Genomic DNA, 19,467 nt, shown 5'->3' with positions numbered 1-19,467 from the left:
ATGCTGACACACTGTTTAATGTCAGATATGAGTAGAATATAACATTAAGGAAGTTTTAATAAATCCTAATTCCATATCAACATTTCAATAAATCCCAACTCCTTATCAATCAATAAATAAATCCCAATTCCATATCAACATTTAGCTTTTAGGAAGTCTTTGGAAGGTGATACTTGATAAATATTTTGACTACCCTGATAAAGTGCATTGCAGTTTTTCAACATACCATTCAGCAGATTAAATTATAGATGTTAATCCCACTGACAATTCTGGTTTTCTGTAGGATTTTTCTAGTGAAACCAGTTTAGGATCCTTATATTGATTATCCCATTATTTTTAACACAGATAATCTATAATCTCTCATATATTACATTTACAAAATTCTGGCACATGATCAGCTATTCTTCATTGAAACTCAGAAAAATATTATGATTGTTTTTCTAGAGTCTAAAGAACATTTTTTTTTTAAAGGCTAGAAACTGTTTCTAAGATTCTTTATGGTATCCTCAGCAAAATCCGCATGTTTTTACCAGGCTGCCCTTTACCAATGTATCTTTAATATACTACTGAAAATATTCAAAGGCAAGTAATTATCATGTCATTAGTTAAATAAACAATGTTTAACAAATATGGAAAATATTAAAATTTTCAGTTGTTTATATAAAGCATAATAGAGGTCTTGGTTAGGAAAGAAACTGAACTTAGATAGCCTAGGTCTAAATGTAGTTCTGCCATCAAAAAACCCCATTAATGTTGATGAGTTATTTCAGTTCTCTGTGTCATTATCTTTCTTTATAAAATTGAGTTGATAATAGCTCCTTTCTCACAGTGACATAGTGAGAAATTTAACAAATGTAATGCTTAGCTCATTCATTGGCATTCAATAAATATTAGCTCTTTTTTTAATTATAATTAGAAATTTGAGGAAAGGCATCGCGGCTTTAAAAAGGATAGTCATTAGAAATAATCCCCTCAAAAGAAAATAACAATTTCTCAAATCACATAAGAATTTCTTTTTTACATCAATAAAATGCCTTTTTCTCCACTATGACGTTTTCAATATTTCTTTCTTTTCTTTTTTTAGTGAAAACATCCACTGATGGTGAAGATTCAATGAGGCAGGTTCTTTAGACAAGCTGTTGGAACCATCCTTGGGCACAACATACTTAGTGATCAACGTGGCAGTCAAAAGACTAAAAGAATGTTACACACTTGTCATAGTAATGTTATACTTTTGTTGTAGCAAATCCAACTCTGGAAATTTTTCTTAAGTAAATAATTTTTAATTAAAATGCTACATTTTACACACAAAGACATTACTATAACTTTATTTGTCACTGGGAAAACAAAATCAAACAGGCTGGGTGTCATATAATAAAAGAGTGGCTAGATAAATTTGGTATAGCCACGTAGAGATATGTTTATGCAGCGAGGAACTGAAATACATGAAAAGATTGGCATTATATAGAAACAGGTTTTCTTAACTGGAGTGGGTAAAAAAGTATAATTGTTGAAAGTACTCATAAAAGACCAGAGAAAAATAAAGTGTTAATGGCAGTTAATGTAATTAATTTTAGGTAATTTCGCACATTTTCCAATATTTTTCAAATATTCTACAGTGACAATCCATTACTACTTTAATAATTTTAATATAAGCAGATATATAAGTTTACATGGTTGACCTCATTTTTTGTTTCCTCTGAGCCTTGTATTGACAGGTAGAGTTAAATCTCTTGAATACTTACTTAGCACATGCGCTGACTTGGAATTCATCATCTGAAATAGTTATTGTTTGTGGTGCATTGACCTTAACTTCAAATTTGGGCAACACTGGAAACAAAGAGAAATTTAATGTTACTTCAGCTCTCACTGCTGAGCAAAAATGATTACGACCATTAAATGTGTTTCCACACATGACATTTTTCTAGGTATGTCTCTGTACAGATCATGGTTCAACTTCTCCAAATTCCATCAGTGGATGATGGTGTCTCATTAATTAATCATTCCCCTTTCCTTTCTTTGCCCTATTCTTGGAACTTCACATATTGTTTGCTGTAGTCCTTTAGATCCTTTCTAGACGGTTGTCTAGATTCTAAAAAAAATGGAATATTTCCTCAGGAGAAAAGGAAGGGATCAGAATAAGGATACAGGCAATGAACGATGAGCAAGAAAGCAGACAATAAAACATAGAAGGCTGAGAAAGGAAAATGGCAGAAAACCAAATCAAACTTATGTAATTTGTCTAATTCTAACATAAAAGTTATTTTGTTGAACAGTTCTTTGGACACTTTAATTACATAAGACAACAATCATAATTAGCAATTGGTTACCATTTCTATTAACAGTAAATTGGTGTGTCAATGTCTTTCCTGATTTTTCTTTCACGACAATAGAGTAATCTCCAAACACTGGTTCTAAAATCAATTGGAATGAGAGTTCAGTAATATTTTGAGACGAGGTCACATTTTGCCATTGAAAAATCCTATTGTTTTGAGGATCCTAGAAAATAAAGAAGAAATAAAAGCGGAGGATGTATGAGAATATTATCCTTTTCTTTTTAATTTGTGATCCTTTATGTAGTTGGGGCTTCCCAGGTGGCTCAGAGGGTAAAGAATCTGCCTGCAGTGTGGGAGACCTGGGTTTGATCCTTGGGTTGGGAAGATCCCCTGGAGGAGGGCATGGCAACCCACTCCAGCATTCTTGCCTAGAGAATCCCACGGACATAGGAGCCTGCTGGGCTGAAATCCATGTCACAAAAAGTCAGACATGATTGAGCGACTAAGCACAACAAAGCAAGCTGATGCTAGTAGTAAAGAATCTGCCTGCCAATACAGGAGATGCAGAAGACATGGGTTTGATCCCTGGGGCGGGAAGAGCCCCTGGAATAGGAAATGGCAACTCGCTCCAGTATTCTTATCTGGAATATTTCACTGACGGAGGAGTCTGGTGGGCTACAGTCTATGGGGATACAAAGGGTCAGACATGACCGAGAGACTGAACACATGTAGTTCAGGGAAGTAAAGAAAGTTCTATCATTTTATTGCACTCGAATCTTAAATTGTGAAAACAATTCAGTTCAGTTCAGTTCAATTCAGTCGCTCAGTTGTGTCCGACTCTCCGTGACCCCATGAATCACAGCACGCCAGGCCTCCCTGTCCATCAACAACTCCTGGAGTTCACTCAAACTCATGTCCATCGGGTCGGTGATGCCATCCAGCCATCTCATTCTCTGTCGTCCCCTTCTCCTCCCGCCCCCAATCTTTCCCAGCATCAGAGTCTTTTCTAGTGAGTCAACTCGTTGCATGAGGTGGCCAAAGTATTGGAGTTTCAGCTTTAGCATCAGTCCTTCCAATGAACACCCAGGACTGATCTCCTTTAGAATGGACTGGTTGGATCTCCTTGCAGTACAAGGGACTCTCAAGAGTCTTCTCCAACACCACAGTTCAAAAGCATCAATTCTTCAGTGATCAGCTTTCTTCACAGTCCAACTCTCACATCCATACATGACCACGGGAAAAACCATAGCCTTGACTAGACGGACCTTTGTTGGCAAAGTAATGTCTCTGCTTTTTAATATACTATCAAGATTGGTCATAACTTTCCTTCCAAGGAGTAAGCGTCTTTTAATTTCATGGCTGCAATCAGCATCTGCGGTGATTTTGGAGCCCCCCAAAATAAAGTCTGACACTATTTCCACTGTTTTTCCATCTATTTCCCATGAAGTGATGGGACCAGATGCCATGATCTGTTCAAGCCAACCTTTTCACTCTCCTCTTTCACTTTCATCAAGAGGCTTTTTAGTTCCTCTTCACTTTCTGCCATCAGGGTAGTGTCATCTGCATATCTGAGGTTACTGATATTTCTCCCAGCAATCTTGATTCCAGCTTGTGCTTCTTCCAGTCCAGCGTTCCTCATGATGTACTCTGCATATAAGTTAAATAAGCAGGGTGACAATATATAGCCTTGACTTACTCCTTTTCCTATTTGGAACCAGTCTGTTGTTCCATGTCCAGTTCTGACTGTTGCTTCCTGACCTGCATACAGGTTTCTCAAGAGGCAGATCAGGTGGTCTGGTATTCCCATCTCTTTCAGAATGTTCCACAGTTTATTGTGATCCACACAGTCAAAGGCTTTGGCATAGTCAATGAAGCAGAAATAGATGTTTTTCTGGAACACTCTTGCTTTCTCCATGATCCAGCGGATGTTCGCAATTTGATCTCTGGTGCCTCTGCCTTTTCTAAAACCTGCTTGAACATCTGGGAGTTCACGGTTCACATATTGCTGAAGCCTGGCTTGGAGAATTTTGAGCATGACTTTACTAGTGTGTGAGATGAGTGCAATTTTGCAGTAGTTTGAGCATTCTTTGTCATTGCCTTTCTTTGGGATTGGAATGAAGACTGACCTTTTCCAGTCCTGTGGCCACTGCTGAGTTTTCCAAATTTGCTGGCATATTGAGTGCAACACTTTCACTGCATCATCTTTCAAGATTTGAAATAGCTCAACTGGATATCCATCACCTCCACTAGCTTTGTTCGTAGTGATGCTCTCTAAGGCCCACTTGACTCCACATTCCAAGATGTCTGGCTCTAGGTCAGTGATCACGTTATCGTGACTATCTTGGTCATGAAGATCTTTTTTGTACAGTTCTTCTGTGTATTCTTGCCACCTCTTCTTAATATCTTCTGCTTCTGTTAGGTCCATACCATTTCTGTCCTTTATCGAGCCCATCTTTGCATGAAATGTTCCCTTGGAATCTCTAATTTTCTTGAAAAGATCTCTTGTCTTTCCTATTCTGTTGTTTTCCTCTATTTCTTTGCATTGATCACTGAGGAAGGCTTTCTTATCTCTCGTTGCTATTCTTTGGAACTCTGCATTCAGATGCTTATATCTTTCCTTTTCTCCTTTGCTTTTCGCTTCTCTTCTTTTCACAGCTATAAGGCCTCCTCAGACAGTCATTTCGCTTTTTTGCATTTCTTTTCCTTGGGGATGGTCTTGGTCCCTGTCTTCTTTACAATGTCACGAACCTCCGTCCAGAGTTCATCAGGCACTCTATCTATCAGATCTAGTCCCTTAAATCTATTTCTCACTTCCACTGTATAATCATAAGGGATTTGATTTAGGTCATATCTGAATGGTCTAGTGGTTTTCCCTACTTTCTTCAATTTAAGTCTGAATTTGGCAATAAGGAGTTCATGATCTGAGCCACAGTCAGCTCCTGGTCTTGTTTTTGCTAACTTTATACAGCTTCTCCATCTTTGGCTGCAAAGAATATAATCATTCTGATTTCGGTGTTGATCATCTGGTGATGTCCATGTGTAGAGTCTTCTCTTGTGTTGTTGGAAGAGGGTGTTTGCTATGACCAGTGCGTTCTCTTGACAAAACTCTATTAGCCTTTACCCTGCTTCATTCCATGCTCCAAGGCCAAATTTGCCTGTTACTCCAGGTGTTTCTTGACTTCCTACTTTTGCATTCCAGTCCCCTATAATGAAAAGGACATCTTTTTTGGGTGTTAGTTGTAAAAGGTCTTGTAGGTCTTCATAGAACCGTTCAACTTTTTGCTTCTTCAGTGAAAACAATTCCGTTCCGTTCCGTTCAGTCGCTCAGTCATGTCCAACTCTTTGCGACCCCGTGGACTGTAGCCTACCAGGCTTCTCCATTCATGGGATTCTCCAGGTAAGAATACTGGAGTGGGTTACCATTTCCTTCTCCAGGGGATCTTCCCGACCCAGAGATCGAACCCGGGTCTCCCGCATTGGAGGCAGACGCTTTAACCTCTGAGCCACCAATTACACACTGTTTAATGGAAGTCCCACAATAATAAAGCAACCTTCAAGCCACCCTTCCTCCATCATTTGTTTTTAGCAGCTTATGTGAGCCTGCTTCAATAAATGTATTGATATTATCCAGTCATAATTAAAGAAATCTGGATATAAAGATATCTACAAAGGCACAGAAACATTACTCACTAGTCATATTTTTTTTTGCTTTCCTCCACAGTAAAAGCTAGAAAGTTAATTAATTTTGTAGACTTCCTTTCAGTAAGGATTACTCATGTGATTGAGTGTTGGCTGATGACATGTAAATAGAAATCACTGGGTAGAAAAGAATCAAACTCAGACGCCACTGAAATTAAAGCAAGACATTGAGGATGACACAGAGGTTAAATAGAAGTCTATTGAGCAGTTTTAGCTGCATGCAACAAATTCTGGGAAATTCTCTTCATTTTTATTCTATTATAAATATTTTCTAATTTTCCTTGCTATGGCTTCTTAGATACACCCATCATTTAAAAGTGGACATTTAATTTTCAAATACATGGGATTTTAAAAGTATATTTGATATTAATTTCTTATTTAAATGCTTTCTTCTCTGCAAACACTTTCCGTGTTTTATCAGTCTTCCAACTTTATCGAGGCTTTCAATGGCTAAGTCAAAAATCTCTCTTGGTAAATGTCACATTGCACTCGAAAATATATGGCTTATTTTCAAATATCTTTTGATGTTGATTTCTAACATCATTCCACAGTGATAAGGAAACAGACTCTGTATGATTTCAATTCCTTTAGATCATGAACTTTTTGCTCCTTTTTTTACATCCTTGGATATGTTTCAGTGTCTCCTAGTTTACAGTCTATGAGAACTTGAACAGACTGTGTATCCTACTGTTGTGTCAAAACTGCATAAATCTTAACTATGTTGAATTGGTTCATGGTGCTTTTCAGGTCTCCTATAACTTTCTACTTTTCTGTGTATTCATTTTATTAATTTTGAGAGTTTCATATTGAAACTCCAACTAAAAATCTTAATTTATCTTCTTAAAAAATAATTGCAGTATATAGTGAAACTATATGTAACTTTGTTCTGTATATTCCAAGTTTCCTGTAAATGTGTTATCATACTTTTAAAATTTAAAAAATAAAAAAGAAAGAAAAAAAATAGTAAATAGAAGAAGCCTTAGTAACATTGTGCTATTACTGCCCTAACCTTGAACCTACTATGCTCAGGTGTAGTAGTTTCTGAAAACAATAAATCTTTTACTCATTTAAAGCAAATTATTTAAATTTTTTGTTGCTTTCCATGGAACACAACATTATCTGCATGAAATGTTTAAATGTGGAGATATTATTATTTACAGATTACTAATAATGCAAAAAACATGAAAATGGCCAAACTTATATTTATTTATCCCACTAGAAGGACAAGTTGTCACCCATATAAAAAAGTCAAAATCATTTAAATTATAAAATATATTTACATACTAGATCTCAATGTATTAACCTTTAGAACTAATTAGTCATGGTACCTATTATATGTAGAGATTAAAATACATACTGTTGGAGTTGATTGATACATACATGGAGTTGACTGATACAAGCTATTTACTGACAGCATGCAATTTCAATTAAATTTGAAAGCCACATTACACAACACTAGATATTTGAACTGGTAGAAGGAGTTGCAAACTTTTTGGAAAGTGGAGTCTATTTTATAATATCACCTTCTGTGTACTCCTACATTTTTAGGTGTTTATGATTTATATTCTCTTAAAACAAAATGACTGTCTGAGGAGGCCTTACAAATAGCTGTGAAAAGAAGGGAAGTGAAAAGCAAAGGAGAAAAGGAAAGATATACCCATTAGAATGCAGAGTTCCAAAGAATAGCAAGAGAGATAAGAAAGCCTTCCTTGGTGATCAGTGCAAAGAAATAGAGGAAAACAATAGAATGGGAAAGACTAGAGATCTCATCAAGAAAATTGGAGATACCAAGGGAACATTTCATGCAAAGATGGGATCAATAAAGGACAGAAATGGTATGGAGCTAACAGAAGCAGAAGATATTAAGAAGAGGTGGCAAGAATACACAGAAGAACTGTACAAAAAAGATCTTCATGACCAGATAATCATGATGGTGTGAACAGTCACCTAGAGTCAGACATCCTGGAATGTGAAGTCAAGTGGGCCTTAGGAAGCATCACTACGAACAAAGCTAGTGGAGGTGATGGAATTCCAGTTGAGCTATTTCAAATCCTGAAAGATGATGCTGTGAAAGTGCTGCACTCAATATGCCAGCAAATTTGGAAAACTCAGCAGTGGCCACAGGACTGGAAAGGGTCCATTTTCATTCCAATCCCAAAGAAAGGCAAGGCCAAAGTATGCTCATACTACTGCACAATTTCACTCATCTCACACACTAGTAAAGTAATGCTTAAAATTCTCCAAGCCAGGCTTCATCAGTATGTGAATCTGAACTTCCAGATGTTCAAGCTGGTTTTCGAAAAGGCAGAGGCACCAGAGATCAAATTGCCAACATCCGCTGGATCATGGAGAAAGCAAGAGTGTTCCAGAAAAACATCTATTTCTGCTTCATTGACTATGCCAAAGCCTTTGACTGTGTGGATCACAATAAAGTGTGGAAAATTCTGAAAGAGATGGGAATACCAGACCACCTGACCTGTCTCTTGAGAAATCTGTATGCAGGTCAGGAAGCAACAGTTAGAACTGGACATGGAACAACAGACTGGTTCCAAACAGGAAAAGGAGTATGTCAAGGCTGTATATTGTCACCCTGCTTATTTAACTTATATGCAGAATACATCATGAGAAATGCTGGACTGGAGGAAGCAAAAGCTGGAGTCAAGATTGCTGGGAGAAATATCAATAACCTCAGATATACAGATGACACTACCCTTATGGAAGAAAGTGAAGAAGAGCTAAAAAGTCTCTTGATGAAAGTGAAAGAGGAGAGTGAAAAAGTTGGCTTAAAGCTCAACATTCAGAAAACTAAGATCATGGCATCCGGTCCAATCAATTCATGGCAAATAGATGAGGAAACAGTGGAAACAGTGAGACTTTATTTTTCTGGGCTCCAAAATCACTGCAGATGGTGATTTCAGCCATGAAATTAAGAGATGCTTACTCCTTGGAAGGAAAGTTATGACCAACCTAGACAGCATATTAAAAAGCAGAGACATTACTTTGCCAACAAAGTCCATCTAGTCAAGGCAATGTTTGTTCCTGTGGTCATGTATGGATGTGAGAGTTGGACTGTGAAGATAGCTGAGCACCAAAGAATTGATGCTTTTGAATTGTGGTGTTGGAGAAGACTCTTGAGAGTTCCTTGGACTGCAAGGAGATCCAACCAGTCCATCCCAAACGAGATCAGTCCTGGGTGTTCATTGGAGGGACTGATGTTGAAGCTGAAACTCCAATACTTTGTCCTCCTGATGTGAATAGCTGACTCATTTGAAAAGACTCTGATGCTGGGAAAGATTGAAGGCAGGAGGAGAACGGGATGACAGAAGATGAGATGGTTGGATGGCATCACTGACAATATGGACATGGGTTTGGGTGGACTCTTTGAGTTGGTGATAGACAGGGAGGCCTAGTGTGCTGCAGTTCATGGGGTCGCAAAGAGTCAGACATGACTGAGCAACTAAACTGAACTGAAAATGTGGCTAAATTAAAACAGAAGAGCCAGTAGCCAAAATCAAGCAATTTGAAACATAAATCTCCCTTGTAAAGAGCCTGTGTGTGTTGCATGTTCAGTTGCTTCAGTTGTGTCTGACTCTTTGCAACCCTATAGACTGTAGTCCTCCAGGCTTCTCTGTCCATGAGATTCTCCAGGCAAGAATACTGGCATGGGTTGCAATGTCTTTCTCCAGGAGATCGTCCCAATCCAGGGATCGAACTGGTGTCTTTTGAGTCTCCTGCATTGCAGGTGGATTCTTCCCCCCTGAGCCACTTGGGAAACCCTTATAAAGAGCCTAATCTTATAGTTTTCCATGAAGATCCACCGTTGCCCCATTTGGCTCACAGCAGGCACTAAAAGTAGCAACCCTTTCTTTGGTTCTTCACATGATGCCTTACACTGTGTATGTGTGTACAAATTTCTCTTCCCCCATATTTCAGTTATCTTAATTTCTCACTGTGTAATGAAAACTACACACATATCACTATTTATCTAAACATTTTAAATGATGGATTTGAAAAAGATCTCTTACCTGAAGTGTGATCAAGGGATACTGAAAGAAGAAAGAAAAATGCAAGTTAATATTAAAATAGTTCATTTGGGGGCCAGATATTGCATTATAAAGATTATCTGACTTAAATGTTGACTTATTCCTCCCTGTTCCAGATGGCAAAGTTTCTAGAGCCAAAGATGCCAGGAAAACTTTAAATTCGAAACAGACTTAAACTTTCCTCTGGGAAGTGAAAAGCAAATTCTATGTAAGTCATTTTTTCTAACAGGATTAAACGACCTAGAGATGTAAAAATCAATTCACTTTATAGGAAAGTTTTTTGTTTAATATTGAGGTTTATCTTTGAAACTATACCTATATGTATCTCCATAGTTATGGAAAACTTCCCGATGATACCTTATAGAGCAATGGAGTAATTTGTTTAGATTTCATTGTGCCTTTGAAATGATTGAACTCACCACATTGTTGATAGGTAGGAACTTAGTATCCAGTGTCACGATGCGAAGTTTAACTAAAAGAGGAAGAGGGGACAATAATATTTTCTTATTATTTATTAATCATTAATTTTCTCATAGCTATTAATAAGAATTAATATTCTTGTTATTTTCTCTCCCAGATATGATTGCTTATAAATAGACAGTGAAATTAATTGCTTTGCTTTCATAGAACCCTGCACTTCCTTTTCTTCTAGCTCTGACTTAACCGTGTAAGATCTGGGTTCCTTTTGGAAAGATTTTTTATTGCACATTTATAATTCCTCTGTTGATCATGACCTGTGTTACCAAAACTGGCACAAGCTGCTGCCACCACTAGAAACTTTTTGCCATAACAGCCCATAGAGCAGTCTCAAAACTTGGTGGCAGAATTAATCATAGAAGGACAAATGTGAAATATGTATGGTAAGAGTTACATGTGGACTTCCTATGTGGCGCTAGTGGTCAAAAAGCTGCTTGCCAATGCAGGAGACACTAGAGACTCAGGTTTGATCCCTGGATCAGGAAGAGCCCCTGGAGGAGAAATGGCAACCCACACCAGTATTCTTGCCTGGGAAATCCCATGGACAGAGGAGCCTGGTGGGCTACAGTCCATGGGGTTGCAAAGTATCAGACACAACTGCCCACATGCATATACATACACACACACACACATGAGTTATATGTAATTTTTATGGAAAGATATATTAATGTTAGCAAATACTGATTTTAGCAGAATTCCAGAAAAGCCATGTTAGCTATTTTTGGACCTATAACTGTCATCATAGTATTTTAATACATCCAGAAGAGAAAACATAATGTAGCAAAACAGAAAAACTCACTATAAGATAAATTCTGTTTTAGTTCTTTTACTTTTTTTTAGTGAGTCATCTGTGTGCTCAGATGTTCAGTCATATCCAACTCTTTGCAACCCCATGGACTGTAGCCCGCTAGGCTCATAGAACAAAGTGTGTGGATGCTCTTATCCAACTTCTAATTTTATAAATGAGAAAGCTAAAGATCTCAAAGACCAGAACTGACTTGGCAGAAGTTGATAATTTATTCTCAGAGCCAAGACAAAAATCGTATCCTTCTGAATCTTAGTTTGGTGCTCTTTCTGCTTTCTTCTACTTACAACAATAATGAAGAAGGGCTCTGCCTAAGTTATCAGATTTATGATTTCTTTTTCTGGTATGAATAATAATAATGATGATGATAATAAATGCCATTTACAAATTACTTACTGTGTGCCAGGGACTATTTTGGGCTTCCCAGGTGGCACTAGTGGTAAAGAATCCACCTGCCAGTGCAGGAGGCATAAGAGACAGAAGTTTTATCTCTGGGTCTGGAAGATTCCCCAGAGCAGGGCATGGCAACCTACTCCAGTATTCTTGTCTGAAGAATCCCATGGACAGAGGAGCCTGGTGGGCTACAGTCCATAGGGTCACACAAAGTGGGACATGACTGAAGCAACTTAGCACGCATGCACACAGAGAGACTATTTTACATTGACTATCTTATTCTCACAGTAAAAACGAGATGCTTTTACTATTTCCATTCTATGAATCAAAAGAATTGAGTCAAAATAGAGATTTAATTAGTTTGCCCAGCTGGTGAATTATGAAGTAACACATCCCTAACTTGCAGCCATTGTATTATGCAAGCCTGTCATGAGAATTTGTAAACAGTGAGATAGACACAAAACTGTAAGAAACAAAGCACTCAGTAATTGAAACGGGAGGGCACTGTTTCATAACTGACCTAGACAACTGGTCAAAATTCTAGAAATTCTTGATCTGAAGAGTTAAGACCAAATTAGAACTTAGATTTAAATTTAATAATGTGTTTGGATTGCTTAAAATTAGAAGAAAGAGTTTCTGAAATCAACAATAAGAAGGAAACATAAATATTGACTTACCATTCTCTCCAGATTTATAGATGGGTTTATCTGTCTGCACAAAGGTCAGTGTCTCTTCTGAAGAGAGTGCTACAGATCTCCTCTCAAAGATTTTGAGAGTATCTCCCTTAACCAACAGAGTCACAAAAGCTATCTGTTCAGAAGACTTGTGGGAAACCTATTTAATATAAAGAGCAGAAAATGGGAAAATCATTCTTAGACATTTAGATGGTAAACAATGCCTTAATTTGCTTCTGAGGCTGAGAGAGTCTTGTTAATCCATTATGTCTTAATGGGAGATTTATTTATCACTTGTTCCAATTCCTTTATTTAGCCTGAGGACAGTTTCCAGTAAAGTTATTCCTATGTTTTCTTAGCTATTGTTTTCTATGTTCCCAAGTTCCAATCTCTCATTCCTTTACCTAATTCTCTAGCCTCATTTTTAAACAGTTCTACTATCTAAAAGCAGTTGTTTAGTCACTAAGTTGTGTCTGACTCTTTTGCGACCTGTGGACTGTAGCCCACCAGGCTCCTTTGTCCGTGGGATTTCCCAGGCAAGAATACTGGAGTGGGTTGCTGTTTTCTTCTCCAGGGGATCTTCCTGACCCAGGGATCAAGCCCATGTCTCCTGTATTAGCAGGCATATTCTTTACTGCTGAACCACCAGGGAAACCCATCAGAAAACAGTTATATTGTCTTATTACCATTCCCTGCAAGAGAAAAGTGCAGTACTTCACAAGTTTTATTGTATATATAACTTGTCTTTTTATTTGCCTCTCAAATATTCTCCAATTTTCCTTCTCAGATTCCACAACTTATCCAATCAAGTTTTGTTATTTCTCTAAAACTAATTTTTTAAAGATTTATTTTTTATTGAAGGATAATTGCTTTACAGAATTTTGCTGTTTTCTGTCAAACCTCAACATGAATCAGCCACAGGTATACATGTATCTTCCTCTCCATCCCACCCCTCTAGGTTGATACAGAGCCCTGTTTGAGTTTCCTGAGCCATACAGCAAATTTCCGTTGGCTATCTATTTTACATATGGCAATGTAAGTTTCCATGTTACTCTTCCTATACATCTCCACCCTCTCCCCAAGTCCATTCTAACACATATATATGGAATCTAGAAAAATGGTCCTGAAGAATTTATTTACAGGGCAGCAATGGAGAAACAGACATAAAACTCATTTTTAAGTAGCAATTCCATCTTCCCATCTGAAGTTCTGAAAAGTCAAATTTTGCACCTCACCTCAAAATTTGCACAAGCATAGAAGTTATCCTCTTCCACAGTCTGGTCAAAAATAGTGCTATTGGATCCATCATATTCTAAGACAACACTCAGGGACACAGATTCATTCAGGTTTAAAAGGTGGAGACAAGCTTGTTCTGTAGAATGACTTTGCATCACAGAGGGGACCCATAGGATATATTGCCTAGGCAAACAAAGCAATCGACACTCTAAACAAGGGTAAGAGAAATGCAGAACATGCATAAAGCAATTTTAGCTTATTGACATATTTCTGAAACATGCACACTTTTCATGATATTACAATAAACTTGAGTTTGCAGAAAACTATCAAGAAAAAAATAAAGCCAGTTCCCTTCATACTCCCCTGTTTAAGATCTACAAGGTAAATCAGCACTCTGTGTCAGAAATTGAATGGTAAAATACAATAGAATTTTAACACAGCATATTTCATAGGATCACTTTGCCAGTACTTTCATATGAATAGCAATATAATATTCCTTACGGGTTCAAAGCCTCAGAAACAGTAAATTGAAGCAAAAAGGTACTCATAAAAATGATGGGCACCATTTTACCCCAGTGCCTGAACAATTAAGACTTCAAGATATTCTTCTCTTCCTCTCTGTCTTTATTAGAAGTCAGCTGTCTCAAATCTTTCTTTTCTTCCTTCTACTCTGCATCTCTCTGTATAGTGTTGCTTTATATAGTCGCACAATGAAGGATCAATTGCTTTTTGGAGCATATATAATTTAGATCTCCTCTCCCATTACTTTTCCGGGGGGTGGGGATGTCACTTTACCTACAACTTCCTTCTTAAATTCACCAGATGCTGATCTGTTTTTGGAATCAGCAGTACAGGTTGGACAGGAAGAAAGAGGAAAACAAAGAAAGCACTTGTGTGACACTTAGGATTCTATTAATTTAGTTCCTCACTCCCAGGGCTCACCACAGTATCAAAAGCAATAATCCACAGGAATCAGCACTTGGAAGAAAATATCTGTCCAAACAGCTATTAATCGTTTCAAATCCCCAAAGGTAAATATTCCAGGCTTCTGAGAGAAGCAGCATTACCTGATATTGCCAAAATCCAGATGCAAATAAATATCTCAATATAAGCTCATTTTACAGATAATAGAAACTCATTTTTCTATAATTTCATGATACGGAATACAACATTTAAAATGTTGATATGTGTGCAACATTTACTATAATTTTCTGTTGTTGCTGACTTTTGTTTTTGCCACATTGTGGCATGAGGGAACTTAGCACTCCCACCAGAGATGGAACCCACCCCCCTTGCATTGGAAGCATGGAGTCTTAACCACTGGACTATCAGAGGAATTCCTACTATAATTTGCTTAGGTTTTTATAATAGTCAATATCCTTGCTGCTGCTGCTGTTAAGTTGCTTCAGTCAATATCCTTACCTACCCTAAATAGGAAAAAAAATGCAAGAAAAGGTGATAAATATGTGTGAGTGTATACACACATACCAGGCTTCCCAGGTGATGCTAGTGGTAAAGAGCCTGCCTGTCAATGTAGGAGACATAAGAGAGGAAGTTTCGATCCATGGGTGGTGAAGATCTCCTGGAGGAGGGCAAGGCAACCCACTCCAGTATTCTAGCCTGGAGAATCCCATGGATAGAGGAATCTGGTGGGTTACAGTCCATAGAGTCGCAAAGACTCAGACATGCACGACTGACGTGACTTGGCAAGCATGCACAGGCGTACACACATACCAGTCATTTCCTGACCAAAAAAAAAAAAGCTTTACCATCATTATTGCAAAATATTTCTACAAGGAACATGAGTCATACTGGAGAAACTGGTGACCTCTTACCCTCAGTGTGTTAATTCCCCTATTTGTCTTCTTTTTTTGGTTGCTGTTAACATCCTTTCCATGTCAAGTATTGATGGAGTTAATGCATCTGGCTTGAAAAATGATACATTGGGTAATGAAAGATTGAAATTGATTTCAGTCTTTTAGAAATAGATCTACAATACTGCAAGAGCAAACACAAAGGAAAGAACAACAAAACCAACTATAATCCATGAGGAAGTGGAATGGGGCTCTGAGGCCAGGGAAGGTCAGAACAGGGTCCTCAGCTGACCACATTTCCAATTTCAGCACAGCACCGTGTGCTTGAAAACTCGGATCACATTCTTTCAGTAGAATTGCAGCATCTATTGACTCCCCATTTCAATTTAAGCCTTTAGTTTTCAGTCTGCCTTTTCTCTAACCCTGCTTAAGACGCCAACTCTTTTAAAATCTCTGCTACAGGGCTAATCTTCAACTGTTATTCAGTCCTGCCAGTTTTAATATTTCATTTCTTTCCACTGGACTCTCAAACTGTTAGTCTCTGTGTTTGGCCAATACCCTTTCCTCTGATAACCCCTTGGGCTTATTATTAGAACCACTCTGCACTGTTTCTCCTACTCACAAATCACTAGTTTCCAAAACAAGTGAAGCTCAACTCATCAGTGTTCAAGTTAAACAGAGCCACAAGGCAGACTGTTTATAAGTCAAAGCAACTAATTCTTTATTCCCAAGGCTAGTGAATCTAAACTCATGAAACTTCTCTAAAATATTTGTGTTTTTCCAAATGTGAAAATTTTATGCTGAGTAAATGACTCTATTCATTTTAACTTTAATCAAGGCTAGTTATTGATAACAAACATATATATTGCACAATTCTTTTAAATCAATTTGGAAACTAGAATTTTTTATAATATCTCTTTCCCCAAACATGACTTTATCTGATTAACATATCCCCAAATAAATTTATCTGATTTACATGGTTAATGAGCCCTTATTCCAGAAAATTCAGATATGAATCCAACATCTATTGCGTACTTGTTATGTATCAGCAAAGCAATAGTGAGGTTCTAGAGATAACATGCTAAAGCTGAAACTCCAATACTTTGGCCACCTCATGCGACGAGTTGACTCACTGGAAAAGACTCCGATGCTGGGAAAGGTTGGGGGCGGGAGGAGAAGGGGACGACGGAGAATGAGATGGCTGGATGGCATCACCGACTCTGTGGACATGAGTTTGAGTGTACTCCGGGAGTTGGTGATGGACAGGGAGGCCTGGCGTGCTGTGATTCATGGGGTCGCGGAGAGTCGGACACGACTGAGCGACTGAACTGAACTGAACTGAACTGAACTGAGAGATAACAGGATGAGTATCTGTTACTCTAAAGGAGTTTACTTCTAGTAGAGAAGGGAAGAAAGGAAAACAGGAAAGAAGGAGAGAGGATGGGAGAGGGAAGGGAGAAAGGAAGTGAGAATGAAGAAAGTGAGAATCTGTTGAAGAGGGGGATATTATAATTTCTTAATAAACAGAGTGCTAGGCACTGATATTGATAGTATATCATTTAATCCTCAAAAATACAATTTTAGGTTCATTATTTATTCTTATTTTACAGATAAGAAAACTACAGTATCAAAAAAACCACAAATTTTCATAGGGTCACCCAGAGAATGAGTGATTAGGAAGAATTTCTTTTAATAATCAAATTAAATGAGATCAAACAATGTTTATATATAAAAATATGAAAGGACGTGGATTAACGTACTATGTTCTAAATTCTCTTTATGTTTCCGCTGAATAAAGGGATATATGATGGATATAATATCATCATCACGTGACAGGCTTGGTGTTATTTAGGTCATTGTTGTTCACTGATATGAAACTATCTCTAGTCACTTGTTCATTCAGTATGTGCTTACTGAGTACCTACTATTTGCTAGAAATATGGTGGATGGTGGGAATTATGAGGTGAATGCAAATTTTTGTAGTCATTCTCTTAGGAAAGGCAGAAGTTAAAGAACTAATTGTATAATTAATTATTTCATTACAATCATGGTAAATGTTACAGAAGAAAAAGAACTTTAGGGTGCCAAGAAAATGTGTGCTGGTTGGTTAGAGGTGCGGTGAGACTTAGTATTGAACCTGGCCTTGATGATAAACAGATGAATAAGACTATTTCTCTTCCTAGAGTAGATCACTGTCCACTCAGCACAATATTTAAACACAAATTGCAATGCCGTGTGATACAGACTATCCTATATTGAAACTATGAGCAACGCTCATAATGGGTAGTTGAAAAGAATTTGATTAAGAAGTTTTGAATTGGGACTATTAACAGGACTATGAATTTTCTAGGTAGCATAGAAACTGAAGTAATAGCTCAGGGGAAAAAAACTATGAAATTATAATCAAACATTGTGTGTGTTTTAAAAATAATAGTAAGTTCTGTTTTGTTGAATAAAAGACAGTGTATGAAATGACATTCAACAAGCCTATTGAAAACATTGTGATTGACTTGTGAAAAGTTGTTTTCTTGTGCTAAGGAGTCTGAATGTTAGTTTGAAGAGTAATGGACGTAACAGCTCTGTACTCCATGAAAAGTATACAGGAATGAGAGTAAAATAGTGGAAAGAGAATCATATATGTTATCAATACTATGCTTGATATTTACTGTCAAAGGCAGAAAGAAAGAGCTAGAAAGAAATTTAGACTGGCCTCTAGCAAAACAGACTGGGAGAAAGTCTGTTTGAAAATATAACTCAGGCCATAACAAAACAACTTATTTCTTTTAAACGTATCATCACTTTATTGCTGTGATATTAGAAAGTGGCAGGAAGTCTGATGTAAAATTATATGAAATAATGCGGTTAAAGTCACATATAAATATATCCTCTTTAAAATCTTCATAATTACTATAGTGAGTCTACTCAAAGACTACCCTAGGTTAAAGAGGTAATACCTTGAACAATGGCAATATGTCTCAAGATACATGTTTCTTTACTCTTGTTAAAATTTGAGGCAATTTTGATTTGGGGATGAAGAAGAGGGAGAGGGTGAGATGGACACTAGGAGTAAACATTATTGCAATTCCAATCAAGACAAGGAAAACAAAATAAAAATATAGATGAAGTGATAATTTAAGTTTGATATATATTAATTAAGGGGTGATATTAGTACTCCAAAGAGGTGATACACAGTAGAGGGCTGAAATAATAAATCTGGTGCTCTGATATATGCTGGAGATGTGGGTATCAATTTGGGAATCATGACACCATACAAATGATGTTTAATATTCTGGATGTTGTTGTTGTTTAGTTGAAAAATAGTGTCCAACTCTTTGTGACCCCATGGCCTGTAGCCCACCCAGCTCCTCTGTCCATGGGATTTTCCAGACAAGAATAAAGAATACGGTAATGGATTGCCATTTCCTTCTCTGGGTGAATCTTCCTAACCCAGGGATTGAATCCATATCTCCTGCATTAGCAGGTGCATTTCCTTCTCCAGGTGAATTTTCCTGACCCAGGGATTGAATCCATATCTCTTGCAATTAGCAGGTGGATTCTTTACCATTGAGCCACCAGGGAAGTCCGTAATATCCTGGATATTGCTAAAATTATACAGGAAAGTAGTTTTGGGTTGGCCAAAATGTTTGTTTGGGTTTTTCCGTAGTATTTTTCAAACTTTGGCCAACCCCATACAAAGGTAAAGAAGATAGCCAATAGCAAGAGAAAGACAGGTGAAGATCTGGCTACTCTGGTTTTCCAGCTGGGTGAATTTGATCAGACATGGGGCAATATTGATTTAGTTCCCTAGAACCATAGGGTTGAATCTGAAGCCATGCTTTGAAAGGCTGTTTTGGCTTTATATGATTTATATATTACAAGTTTTCTCTAAACAAGAAAACATTTTCTTGATTTTCCCAGCTGCACAATTAATGATAGTCCATTTAAAGGGACAGACGTTTAAAATGTATGTCAGAGTTCCTGAGAATATCTTGAACTTCTAGTCCACCTCTCTGAAATGTTTAAGCCAACACTACAAATCAGAGGATTGCC

General features: G+C 37.4%; 1 protein-coding gene across 8 annotated transcripts in view; it reads right to left on the bottom strand.

Annotated features, from left to right (window-relative positions):
- Positions 1 to 15,266, bottom strand: part of LOC129535745 (ovostatin homolog 2-like) — a 55,024-nt gene extending 39,758 nt beyond the window's left edge. For 3 of the 8 annotated variants that reach the window (XM_088837360.1, XM_088837361.1, XM_088837359.1), the window contains exons 1-7: positions 15,092 to 15,264; positions 13,603 to 13,786; positions 12,371 to 12,527; positions 10,438 to 10,490; positions 10,001 to 10,021; positions 2,331 to 2,499; positions 1,746 to 1,830 (exon numbers count right to left, since the gene is read on the bottom strand). In XM_088837360.1, the coding sequence (XP_088693486.1) occupies positions 1,746 to 1,830; positions 2,331 to 2,499; positions 10,001 to 10,021; positions 10,438 to 10,490; positions 12,371 to 12,527; positions 13,603 to 13,786; positions 15,092 to 15,237 (815 nt within the window). In that variant the 5' untranslated portion in view covers positions 15,238 to 15,264. Of the gene's footprint in view, positions 1 to 1,745; positions 1,831 to 2,330; positions 2,500 to 10,000; positions 10,022 to 10,437; positions 10,491 to 12,370; positions 12,528 to 13,602; positions 13,787 to 14,104; positions 14,242 to 15,091 lie in introns of those variants that run through there. The other 5 variants (XR_016037695.1, XM_088837358.1, XR_016037696.1 and 2 more) reach the window with 4 other exon arrangements.
- Between the last annotated feature and the right edge of the window lie 4,201 nt (positions 15,267 to 19,467).

Source organism: Moschus berezovskii, chromosome 6, assembly GCF_049115385.1.
Source record: "Moschus berezovskii isolate FMDL1 chromosome 6, NW_MosBer_1.0, whole genome shotgun sequence".
In the NCBI taxonomy this organism is placed as follows: Eukaryota; Metazoa; Chordata; class Mammalia; order Artiodactyla; family Moschidae; genus Moschus; species Moschus berezovskii.
This window is presented reverse-complemented; position numbering and strand designations above follow the sequence as displayed.